Source organism: Tigriopus californicus, chromosome 12, assembly GCF_007210705.1.
Source record: "Tigriopus californicus strain San Diego chromosome 12, Tcal_SD_v2.1, whole genome shotgun sequence".
Classification (NCBI taxonomy): domain Eukaryota; kingdom Metazoa; phylum Arthropoda; class Copepoda; order Harpacticoida; family Harpacticidae; genus Tigriopus; species Tigriopus californicus.
The window spans coordinates 8394732-8406974 of record NC_081451.1 but is presented as its reverse complement, the minus strand read 5'-3'; the positions used below and the strand labels follow the sequence as shown (position 1 = coordinate 8406974).

The following is a 12243-nucleotide window of genomic DNA, read 5'->3' as shown; positions in this document are numbered from 1 at the left end:
GGCCCCTCGACCCCGCCCCCGCCGCCTCCGCCTCCACCCCCGCCCTGTCCCCTGTCATGCATATTGGGCAAATCGCCAAAACTGTCGTCGGCCGTGTCGAGGTTGATGTTGCCGTAGTCTTCGCGCATGGTGATTTCCTCGGCCCGCGTTTGGTTCATGGAGAATTGGGCGCCCATCAGATCCGCCTCATCCTCGCCCATTTCCGGCATTTCCGTGTCAAAATCGTGGAACATCTCCGGCAAAGTGATGGCGTTGACGGCCGCTTCTCGGTGTTCCTCCGGCAAGTCCACCATGCCCGGACGAAAGGCCATCTTGATCTTGACAAAGGCCTCATTGCAATCGGCCAACAGGTACTTGGCCTTGCGCGAGTAGATGCGCACCACGCCCAACAGGAGATGACCCGAGGTGCGCAAGGCCATCTTGACCTTGGGTTGCAGGATGCCATCCACCGACTTCTCGATGTTCGTGTCGAAAACGTGGGCCTTGGTCAGCTTCTTGTCCCAATGGGCGGCCAACCAAATCCGGGCCAAAGGACCCTTTTTGGCCAGCACAAAGTGGGCGTAAAACATGGCACCGGGGAGGGGCTGGCCAACCAGGCACCGCCTTCAATCCGGCCGCTCGGGGGCGTGTCACGGGGCGATATCGGAGCAAGGCGTCCAATCTGTGGACAGCGGATCCCAGCTTCAGTTTTAATTGGCGTGTTTTTCGGGCGGCGTCCAGGCAGTCTCAAAATCCGGCTGAAATGGCTTGGGCCAGCAGGCTTGCCAATTCGGTGGGGATCTTGGACCAATGTCGACCCTGGGTTCGGACCCCAAGGGGGCTCTGAGGATCATTAGGGCGGGACCGGAGGTGTTCAAACGACACTGTGTGCTTATAAACGGCCCCATTCTGGTTCATTATTGGCCTGTGCCGCCGTGAAAGGTGGTTGTGCAACTTATTTGGCATTCTTATTGGAATTGGGGGGAAAAAAAGGATTTGGGGGTCCTGTACCACCTTGTCTGTATTACAGCATCCAAATTTTAGCATTTCTGCATGAAGCTTATGGATATGGGTTCAAGACAGATATGAAATATTAGGCTACCAGGAAGTCATTTCGGCGTCACTGTTGAGGCCTTTTTGTTGGCCATAGATCATAGATTGAGATTTGAGTAGCGATGGTCAACCAAATATGAATGACATAATTCCAGTTGGGGCGAAGGGATTCGTCGCCAATGTGAAATGAGCCGCATCTAAAGTAAAATGAACTGAAATCAGGAGACAATCAACAAATAGCTGGTCTAGCATCAAATTCATCGATCGTTTATTATTGATATTTTCCTGGCTGGCGGCGGCTGAGGCTGAATGCCTGCCAACTCAGAGTGAAAGCGACTTCCAAAAACACTCCAAGTACTAGGGATGTCAGCGGGTTCTTGTGTATGCTTTGGACACAGCTTGAAATCTTTCAAACACTCTTTAAGCGATGCGAAAATGACTTGCCTCCCCACTCTTGTTCGGACTATTTTGATGATAGACATGCCTGATCTTCATATTGATCGAGGACTGGCTCGGGCCAAGGCATCAGAAGGTGCACTTGTGTGTCAAGAAAGAGGATAAACGTTATTCTCCACCGATTAGTTGGCGGTGCTCATTTTTAAATTTGTGACAAACTGTTAGAAAGGTTTGGAGAGAGACCTAAAAGGCTGCTAATATCGTGTTAGTTTAGGTTAAGTTTAAAAAAGTAGCACCGCCAACTAATCAGTGGAGAATGACGTTTGTAAAGAAAGACGCCCTCTATTATGGAAGCAATAAACCGATATAAAATGGCAATGCTCAGACTTCTTATTTCCATTTTCATCTCCGAGGTTGAAAAAAAATTTTGAAAGTCTTGTGATGACTGATAGATTGTATTGCATTGCATCTGCTCGTTTAAAAGGATAAGGACCTTCCATTACCTTGCTCTGTTAATAGTTTTGGTATATTTGCGACCAATAATCACGTAGATAGCGATCCCAAAAGAGACTCAACTTAAACTGAATAACCCAAATCAACCTAAGGTAAGCATAACGGTGTATGTGTTTAGTTTGCTGGCTAGTTTTTGTGCAATCTACCTTCTCTTTAAGAAGCCGTAGAGGGATTGGACAGGTAAAGCCAGGTAGTCTTCTGTTTACATTTGACCTCCTAAAATGGGCCATCAGACGTCTTTTACATGTTTACAGCTTTACGAAATAGTCTTTCTGCCATTATCGATCTCCCATTATGTTGGAGGGTTATTTGCTGAATCAAATGAGCGATTCGAGAACAAGGTAGGTTTTACGTCTGAGTTTTTGCAAGGGAACGAATGGGCTCGAGTCTGACGAGTGATCTCTAACACCTCGCCAACTCTAATCTTTGCTGAGTGGTGCATCGTAAAAGCGAAGCCGCCATCTGGCCTGAAAGATTGAGAGAAAGAGAGACAGTTAAAAATGGAGGTTGAGAGATAAAATAACTCCCAAGTGTCGAAGAGTCTGTGCCTTTGATAGTCACATGCGTAGTACATAATACGTACGTAACACGACTTTAAAGTTTTCGAACGAGGTAGCAGCAAACACTCAAACACTTGGCTTGAACTGGAGTGTAACTGAGCAAGATTGTTATTATGCAAATGGAACCATCTTCTAAAATCAAGGAGGCAAGGGGAACAAGTTTGATGTTACATCTCTACGGGCTCTATCCACAGCCATATTCATGCCTGTTTTGTAAAAAAAAATAGTTTACTTTGATTAAAATACGATTCAAGGCATTAAACGTGCAGATCAAAACTCAAGAAAACTGCTTCTCTTTTTTAGCCATTCGTACGTATCACATAGGCAATTGCATTTTCGATGCAGCACGACGTATTCGGAAATTTAGGCAAGGGCTGGTACCATCAGCAAACAAACTTGCCGCCTGCCAATGCCAGTGATGCAAAATTGGCGTTTCCAACTGGTTTTACCGAAGCTGACCTTTCCTCAAATAGCAATGCGAAAGAGGGGTTAGCTTCTAAAGGAAACGTCTTTGAAGTCCCAAACTTGCATCCCTGACTCTGGTACCAGCAAACAAACGAACCTGCCAGAGCTTGCCTAAACGTCCCCATTTTCTTGGCCAAGCTTTAACACCGTGTACGATTTCGAACTTTTAATTCATATTTATCTTCACTTTGAAATTGTTGCAAAACCTAGAAAGAGTTAAATCAATTTGTGTGCTCACTCTTAGTAGCCATGAGAGATTCAATAGTCCGCTTCGTTATCCTCCCCCTCCTCTCGGTACGGACACCATAACGAAGAAATATAAGAAAGTGCCTGACTTTAAGAAGATACTTTTTATTTTGCAACACTATTCGAACACCATAAATACACCACCAACCCTTGTGAGAGACTTTTCCAATACGATAAGGGTAAAATTACATACACTTTTAACATTGAAATAGGGGTAAACAGAGAGCTATATATTGTATGCTTGCAGCATACCCGTGACTTTTCATCCTCATCTTTTTACAACAAATTGTGCTCAAAACGTAAACTATAACTTTAGAAAAATTAACGTTTTTAAAAGTTAGCCACCTCAAACTTGTGAAGCTGTGCTTTTCTTAGTACTATTTTGTTGGAAACGATGATTGCCAATGTGTTGACGCGTTATAAATCATACAGTTTACAACCTCTTGTAAAATGATTATTCACATGTCACCATTATTCGGAATTTTACCCATAGAGAATTTGAATCATCTCCCAGAAGAGTTGATGTCGCACTCGTTTTGTCGCAGTACTTGGGCACTAAGCTGTTCATTTGATAATCTCTGGATAAAGTGTGGCACACTACAGCGTTTTCCTTGGTTTTCACGTTTGTTTGTCCGCTACTAGACGAGGCAGAAGACGCTTCCTGCCCTGAATGACAAGGACTGAACAGGACCTGAAGAAGACACCGACCCTCAAGATGGTTTTCTTGAGCAATTAAAAAAACATTTGTGGCCCCATCAAAATATAGCTTGAGGATTGAGATCAGGGGGTGCACCAATTCCAACATGCTTGGAGATCATCCTTGATCTTCTTGTGCATGAAGCAAACTAAGAACACCTCGCTGCTCCTGATGGCTGTTTCTTGTTCATCCATAAGCCCCCTTACGCTACACAAAATATGTTTTACGTTCTGCACTTCAGAGGGCGCTTTGTCATTCAGCCTCTACCAAAACGGGCCGATTGGGCTAATTCCTTTCTTTTTGTCTTATGATGCGTTTTTGTTGTTTTTGGCTAATTCTATCAAAATCTTATTTATGATTAGTGCCCGGGGTCACATAATGTCCGGAAAAGAAATTACATTCAAGGTAAGGCAAGAGCAGTTTATTTAGCGATCTACCGTGCCTCTTCCCGTTTTCTTTTGGCCCTGTGACGTTGCAAATAAGGGCTCTTATTAAGATGTGTGCCAAAACTGAGCCACTTCTATGGAGAATCAGTTAAATGAATCTTTTTGTGGTGAGGCAAACGATAATGATGATAAGTTGAAATCTTCAAGGCGTACATTTTTGCGGGAGCACCCTGTAAATTTAGCATTTTTTGGAAGAACAAAGCACAGGATCCTGGAGTTTAGACAAATCAAAATAATCCAAAGCAAGAGAACTACGTCACCACTGGACAGAGACGTTAGGGTGAGGGAAACGTAACTTTTATACAGATGAAGAGAATACATTTTCATTCATACAAGTTGGATTCTTGTTGACTCAGAACGCGTTCGTTAATTTTGACCTCAGTCAAACGTCTGTGTCAAAAGCAGCAAGCCTTTGAAACTCACTACGACACGGTTACAAAATGGCTGACTCAGCACTAAGTTGGTAAAAGAGCACGACACTGAGTTCAGCGCACCATTTTTTTATTATTTCGGAATGCTAGGGTCGGAGGGGTGAACCTCGCCCAGTAAGCTTTCTAGTTCTCCGTCTGCGGGTGTGGTTAGCGTCTAAAAGTTTCCCTGAGCATGCCCTGAGAAAGTTCGGGGAGGATATTCGAACCGTAGGCTTGTCTCATGCTAGAAAACTGCACTAACCACTATACCACGTCTCCTCCTCTAAAAAGGATAACATCCGGAGCCGGGTTTTGTACCCACGAGCCCGCGACACCCAGGGAGAGGATTCTTGCCATGTTTGCCTTGCCTCTTATACCACTCGGATGCACAAATCAAAGTTTGAAATTTCCAAACAATGTGTTCAAGTAGGTCCCAGATTCAAACCAAACCTATGTAAATAAAAAGCTGTGGTTCTACGAGCTATATATGGCTTCAGTTATCCTTCAGGCACCCTTAATCGAACCTTGAACGTTTTAAACACTTCTGTGCGGGGCACTTTTTATGTTTTCTATTGAATAATGCATATTTTGAATCTGTTGTTGTGATTGCAGTACTTAAATGATGCCTGAAGAGTAACTTAAGTCTAAAAACTAACCCTTAAGGCACAATCACTTACAAAAGTGTGTTTGGTTTGGATCTGGGACACATATAAACTCATTGTTTTGATCTTTTGATCTTCTAATACAGGGCACCAGGCGGGGCATTAGTAACGAAATTACAAGTAACGAAGTTACGGTAGTTCGTTGCTTTTTTCAAAAAGGGAACTTCAATTCCAGTACATTTGAAAATTGTGTGATTGTAACGACCCCAAAGCTAAAATAATCACTCATTACTCTTTCCGTATTCAGCTTCCAGATTGGCCTTAAATTTTTCGTTTATCTCGTGGCAGCTGAGGAAACTAAAGGCTCAACAGAAATTGCCAATATTTTGCTATTTCCATGTAGCATATCATGAACAATGAAAGGGTTGAGAATTGTGCTTGCTCTTAACTACTCTGAAGAGTAACTACTCTGAATCTTTTCTTGTTGCATTTGCTAATGTATTGTTTACATCTTCTCAATCAAATTCCGTTGGACTGGAGACCTAATTCAGTGCAATGTTGAAGTAGGGAAACCCCTTCTTTGGCTTGAGTATGATGCATCAAATTTCTAATGCCTCCACAATTCCACGATTTAAGGCATAGGCTTCTAACAGGGAAGCTTTACCGGCCTAACAATGTCTAATACTGTTTTTCCTTCAAGACTTTTGCGACACTTGTATCAAACCTTCAAGAATCATTACCCCATCCAGGGTCCCTATCTTGACTCCTCAAAGCATTATGATGCAATACATTTTGATCATTTATGCCAAGATTCAATGCCAATGCTCATTATTGGAAAATGTTACCATAAAATATTCAAATTTTACTTGTTAGGATTGCTTGAAGCAAATAAAAACCCAATTTCTTTAACGGAGTGTGGGTTTAATGGGGAAAAAGCATAAAATATCGATAATCTAGCTCCTATGAGAAGTAACGAGTAACCCCATTACATTTTTTTCGAGTAATGCTTGTGTAACGAATTACTATTTTTGACCAAAGTGTTTGTAACTGTAATTTGTTCCTTCTATTGAAGAACGACTAATGCCCTGGCACTAGGTGCGATCTTACCAACGTGGTGCTACCTTTTTCAATTTGAGCTCTCCCTGGTCTGGGTTTTAAATGCTCATAACTTTTAAAAAGGAAGTTCGATTGAAATCAAAATTGACCAATGATTTCTGAGTCCACAACTTAGTCAATTTGTGTGAAGGGAAATGGATTTGATTGATCAGGATTGGAATTACTCATTTTCTCCCACTACCATCGTTGTCCAGTGGTGACGTCGTCCTTGTCCAAGGAAGCTCATACAGTAACTTTTAGTTTGATTTCTGATAGTTTATAAGGTGTATTTTCTTTGTAGCTAGTATTGTTGTATTGTAACAAGTAGATGGAATGTTGGTGGATGGGTGCAGTCTCCACAAAAAAGATGGGGGTCGATCTGCTTTACCTTCCACCTCCAGATCCAACTGACGTGGTGCCAATGGAAGTGATCATGCGGTAGATTCGCTCCTCATTTCGAATTATGTTTGACTTGATCACGGAGATTCTACAGGACAAGAAAAATGACTTTTTGAATCTACCATCAAACACTTAAAATCAGTTTTGAGACACACTTATCCAGCTGTTCTTGAACGGCTCCTTCCAAATCCGCGAGATGGATTTTCAATGGTTCAATAGATTTTTCCGTCATTGCTTGCTCTTGTTTCAGGTCCAATTGCATGCGGCGATTCTCCTAAAATCCGTTTAGAAAGTTCAATTGAAAAGTTGTGTGTTTTATTTTGGTCGCTGATTCACAGCCAAATTACTCACGTTTTTCCAAGTTTCCAATTCTCTTTGCATAGCGTCTACGTCCTCTTGTAAGAAATCCATCAGTTTTCCTAAAGGATTCGCGGATCGAGTGAGCGTCTGAATGGACGACCTCAATTTATCCACCTCTCTTTGGGTAGATTCGCGATCCCTGCGCTTCCCAATGTCGCTCAAGCCTGAATCCCGTTCCTGTGTGGTACGATAAACAGTATTTGAAAATGTTTGATCCTACTTTCCAATGAAAATCACCTACAATTTCAACGCCTTTCTTCTCCTTAGGCTTTTCTTCGAGTTCCTTCTGGGTCTCCAGGATTTGCTGCACAAGCCCTCCATGCTCTTGAGCTCCAGATTGAAGTGCCTCAGGCTAAATCAAACAACCAGAGAATGGAAAAAAAACTTTAGATTCATCTTATGATTCACTCACGTCTGCCTGTAGGGATCCCGAATTCTCCGTGAGAAAATCAAGGTCGTCCTTTGGCTTCTCCTCAACTAGAAACTCTTCGCCATCATCGTCGTCGTCCTTTTCATCGCCGGCCAAGATCACATTTGCCACCCGACCCGTTTGCGGTCGGGCCTGGATTGCCTCCTCCGTTTGAATTTCCACTTTGTCTTTCAATCGAGGAGCGGCCGGTCGGGCAGACGGAGGACGGCCGGATTTCAGGCGGCCTACCACAACAATTAACAAGGTGGGGATTATTCGGCTGCCAATGTGTATCAAAAAAAGGTCTTACCCGTTCGTGGTCGGGCACTTCTCATAGCACTGCCAGGTCGTGGGGTCGGACCTTGAGCGGTTGGTAATGGGAATGACGGTTCTGGCGCGTTTTCCTCAGGAGGTTCGACCGGAGGACTTCGCTGACTACCTGACGTCCTAGGACGAGCAGAAGGAGCTGAGGTCCTAGGTCGTTCATTCATGCTGTGCTGATCTGGGTCTTCTTCGGGCAAGTTGGGTTCCATTTCCTGAAACTCCTGGGGCTCATTATTTGCTGGAGCGTCCAATTGTGGCTCCAAACCAAGATTTTGCTCATCTTCTAGACCACCAATGGCTGATTCCTCTTGGTCGTCTAAGTTATGTCCGTTAGTGATAAGTTCATCTTGCTCGGGTTCTGGGTGGCCGTTCTTCGGGGGTGCCGGTTCCTCGCTGAGTGTCTCCATTGGTCCATTTTCATCGAGAGGTGCCGCCTCATTTGAGTCCTCGTTGATTGTCTCGATTGGTTTGGCTGAGGAAATGCTGCGTGTGGACTTGGCCGTGGACTCGCGCGATGGTTGACTGGACTTGCCACCCTTGTCTTTGACACCGGTGACTGCACCTTTGGATCCTCTTCGCGATTGGGGAACATTCTCTTTGCCCTTCTTATCGCTCGATCCCTTCTTGCCTGCGGGTCCAGTGGATTTTCCAGGTTTCTCACCTTTCTTCACTCTTTTCACTGCCTCAGATGTGTCGATGCCTTCGTCCAGGATCCTTCCCAAGGCTTGAAGAAGCTCATTGGTCTTGTCTCCTTCTTGACCACTAACAATCTTCCCGGCCTTGACGGGTAGATTCTCGCCAATAGCGAATGAAGTGCCAAATATGACCTTCTCCAGAAACTTGATCTTGCTATCACGGTCCTTGGTCACATTGTCCGAGACCATCTCCTTATTATCCAAGAGCCCTTTGAAAATGCCATTCTGCTTGATCACACCACAGATCACATCATGGAGGAACCGAAACGGGGGTCGTGCCAAAAGCTTCTCTGTTAAGGGAGGTTTGCTCAGATACTTGCCCAAAGACTCTTGGGTCTTTTTGATCACTGCGGGCGCCACGGACATCTTCTAACCTCAAATATCGTCAATCGATGACTAATGGAGCCTTTACTTTCAAGGCCGTCGCCCATGAATAATTAAAGGGTCCAACATCCTCTTCTCCCGGTTGTTGAGATTGTCAAGGCCAGTAGCATGGACCGATTTTTCAAAAAGATCTGAGTGTTTTACTCAATTGTCACCTTCACCAAACACAACACCCCCAAAGTGTGTGGTTTGTTAGCTCAGCGATGATTTCTGGTTGTTGGAATTTCTCTTCTCCTTTGGCTGGGGAACGCGAGCATGGATCGACCGACCCTTCTACAGTCAGTCCGTTCCCTCTCTTTCCCTCAATCACGTTCTGTCCCTTTCGGCGCTGGTTTTTTGCCGCTTTCCGCCAGTGCCTCTACGTTTTCTTTAACAAGACTCCTTTGGGGGAGAAACTTTACCTAGACATGTTCCTTGAGACCCTGCAGCCAAATAGACCTCTTGGTGTATTTTTCGGTCCCCATCAGCTTCACCACTGAGTCGTCCTCCGGGATAGAGGTCTGTGTGTCAGTCTTATTTGAACGTGGTCCAGTTGGTTTGTACTGTGTTTGTCCCAGGTATGACATTATGTCGAATGTGTGACTTAGATATGAGTGGCAAAATGCATGGTGGAACCCGATTCTTTACGAGAAAGCCAGGAGCTGTCCACAGCGTCATGCAAGCTAGACGCTTTTGGTCGCTGGGTAAACTGAATCAACGTTGTCCGTGTGCTATATTGAAACAACAAAACCTAATATCCCTCAGACTGCAACTGAACAACATGCAACCTAAATTTAATCTTCGACCTGTTTAAAAATGTTACATCTAAATGTCTGGTTCTTCAAATAAGCTATGGGTAATGTAGGAAGTCAAAGACTGTGACTTTCATGAACCAGGTATCTTTGTCTAAAGCTGCATATTATGAAAGCAAGGCCATTGGAACAACCTGCGACTGATCTGACTGTAGCCCAGTTTAGCTCAAGTGTTGCCATAATGGCCAGCTCTTCAATGGATTTCGAACTTAAGGAACTTGTGACGAGTCAAGGAAGCTCACTATCAAGAGATTCTGAGTTTTGATATCCTTTGTTATTTGGACTTTAAGCTACGAATAAGTAAAGTTCTTGAAGTGCATTGATTGATATTAGTGACTTTTCATTCTGGCAACCCTTTGGAACAATAAGTGGAGACTTGGTTGATTGTGGCTGGATTTCATTGCATTAATATCATCGGATCCCTCCCTAGTTTCTCGTGAGAGGAGTGAGTGAGAGACGGAAAGAAAGAAAGAAAGAGCCTGCTTTCTAATTATCATTTGACGGTGGAATTTGATGGTAGCCGAACTACCTGAACTTTTATCTCTCTGCCTTGCCTTCAGTGTGACGGTTGATCTCCGAGTGTCTCAACAGTATTAATACCCTTCTGTTATTATGACTCATTGTCAACCACAAATGAGATATCCAACACTCTCTGAGAATATCAACTTCTAGTGAAATTAGTTCAACCGAAAATGTGCGTTTTTGTGGTCAAGCATGACGTCCGAGAATGATCCAGGATGACCACGTTCCTGGAAGATTCATTCCAAATCGGTGAGTCAACAACTCTTCAAAAAGATGCATTGTTGTTTATTTTATTTACATTTTCCATTTCAGCTAATGAGTTCAACTCCCTCGGGATCATCACGGATGATCAAGACTACTCGGAGTGGTCCGATGACGAGGATGAAGAACTCACTCCCAGATTGCTATCGCCTTTAGAAGAAGATGACCTCAACCAGGAAAAAGATGTCCTTGCCTTTAGCAAGTAAGTACATAATTCACAGAATAAAACAGCGGGAGAGATTCAACCAGTTTTGGACAAGGCAATTGTCAGTGATGCCAAATCAGATTAGTGAGGTATCATGTCAATTCCAAAATCGATGAAGATGTTTATAAAATCGTGGAGACTATACAATGACAGACCCATGAAGAGGCCCAAGAAGCCTCCAAAATCCGATGTAAACTGGAGCTCTGAATAAGTGACATACTCTGAATAAACGTGGACGGTGTTTGGCATCTTCAAGTTCACGGTGGATGCTGAAAGTACAAACCTGATACAGTCCCTCTAGTGAGAACTCTCTGAACTTTATTTTACCTCCAATGTCTAAAGATTCGAACAAATTTTCGTCCTTGTTTACACCAGAGGTGACTGAGTGTTGTTCACAAGGGGGTAGGCATTTGCAGACATCCCGTTGAAAATCTTCCACTTGAATCTCAGCCACTAGTTCAGACAGACCCAAAACCATTTCATCGGAGTCTACTCGGGAAAAGATGGTGCATTGGGTGATAATAGAGTATAAATACATTTTATGATATGAATCACACTTATGTCTGGATAAATGTTCCGATAATCCTTGGATGTGCAGTCAAGGACTCCTTGGGACGCGTTCCCGGTTATGGCAATCTTGGGGCTTCGACATCCATACTTTTTAATGTATTCCACCTCCAAACATTGAAAAAGGCACTCCTCCATTTTGTAATCAATCTCGTCATTGCAAGGTTTGTTCACCCTGGACACGTGTTTGATGATCTAAATTGGATGATTTTGTCATTATTATAAATCAATCATCCGATTGAGAGGATTTCCGTTAGAAGAAATACTCTACTTGAAGCTTAACGTAAAAGGCAACTCCAAATTTTGGTAATCTTTTACAATTTGATTTTGATGATACTTGGGGGAAACGAATGACAAATGATCTAGTTTAAAGTTAAACAAGAGAAACAATGTTTTCAGAAGGTAAAAATATGATTGCTCTGAATTATGTTTCAATAAGTTGAGTCATTGAATTGAGGTAATTAATCTAATTTTATTAGACGTAAATTAACCTCGTCTTTTTCTCATAGCATTGCAGCAGGAGCGGACCTATTGTGTTCCAATGTCTTGAAGCAATGCCAAATCTCCTCTCTTTTTTGCAAAACTGCAAATTTCTGTAATTAAAGCTTATTAGTTGGATGCCCTAATGCAAACAAGATTTCGATGTGAGCCAGAATTAATTTTGTACATTCTTATCATTATTGAGACCACCACCAAAGATAATTCTATCATTTTTGCATTATGATGCAAGGGACGAGTAGTGTGAATTGTTGAGCATATTAGTTTGCTCCGTTTGTACAAAACTAATAGAAGTCTATTGTTGATCGCTAATCATCAATTTGGACAAAAAATATGGCTCCATGTATCAAAATGATCCTTCCCCCC

At 43.2% G+C, this 12243-nt stretch overlaps 4 protein-coding genes across 4 annotated transcripts in view; 1 reads left to right on the top strand and 3 right to left on the bottom strand.

The window, feature by feature from the left end:
- Positions 1 to 776, bottom strand: part of LOC131891259 (double-strand-break repair protein rad21 homolog) — a 3198-nt gene extending 2422 nt beyond the window's left edge. Inside the window, exon 1 of the mRNA XM_059240791.1 lies at positions 4 to 776. Within this exon, the coding sequence (XP_059096774.1) occupies positions 4 to 569 (566 nt within the window). The 5' untranslated portion in view covers positions 570 to 776. The remainder of the gene's footprint in view (positions 1 to 3) is intronic.
- Positions 777 to 6654: 5878 nt separating this feature from the next.
- LOC131891825 (TRAF3-interacting protein 1-like) lies at positions 6655 to 9764 on the bottom strand. The gene is made up of 6 exons (XM_059241493.1): positions 7941 to 9764; positions 7634 to 7875; positions 7463 to 7573; positions 7213 to 7398; positions 7017 to 7135; positions 6655 to 6949 (listed from the first exon to the last, which is right to left on the bottom strand). Exons 1-6 carry the CDS (start codon positions 9013 to 9015, stop codon positions 6847 to 6849), a joined length of 1836 nt encoding a protein of 611 aa, XP_059097476.1. The 5' UTR covers positions 9016 to 9764; the 3' UTR covers positions 6655 to 6846.
- A 306-nt stretch (positions 9765 to 10070) lies between these two features.
- The window catches only part of LOC131891826 (uncharacterized), a 12614-nt gene continuing 10441 nt past the window's right edge, over positions 10071 to 12243 (top strand). The window contains exons 1-2 of the mRNA XM_059241494.1: positions 10071 to 10595; positions 10659 to 10809. Coding sequence (XP_059097477.1) covers positions 10562 to 10595; positions 10659 to 10809 — 185 coding nt within the window. The 5' untranslated portion in view covers positions 10071 to 10561. The remainder of the gene's footprint in view (positions 10596 to 10658; positions 10810 to 12243) is intronic.
- The window catches only part of LOC131891828 (uncharacterized), a 10611-nt gene continuing 9168 nt past the window's right edge, over positions 10801 to 12243 (bottom strand). The window contains exons 7-9 of the mRNA XM_059241496.1: positions 11370 to 11574; positions 11140 to 11301; positions 10801 to 11081 (exon numbers count right to left, since the gene is read on the bottom strand). Of these exons, the coding sequence (XP_059097479.1) occupies positions 10894 to 11081; positions 11140 to 11301; positions 11370 to 11574 (555 nt within the window). The 3' untranslated portion in view covers positions 10801 to 10893. The remainder of the gene's footprint in view (positions 11082 to 11139; positions 11302 to 11369; positions 11575 to 12243) is intronic.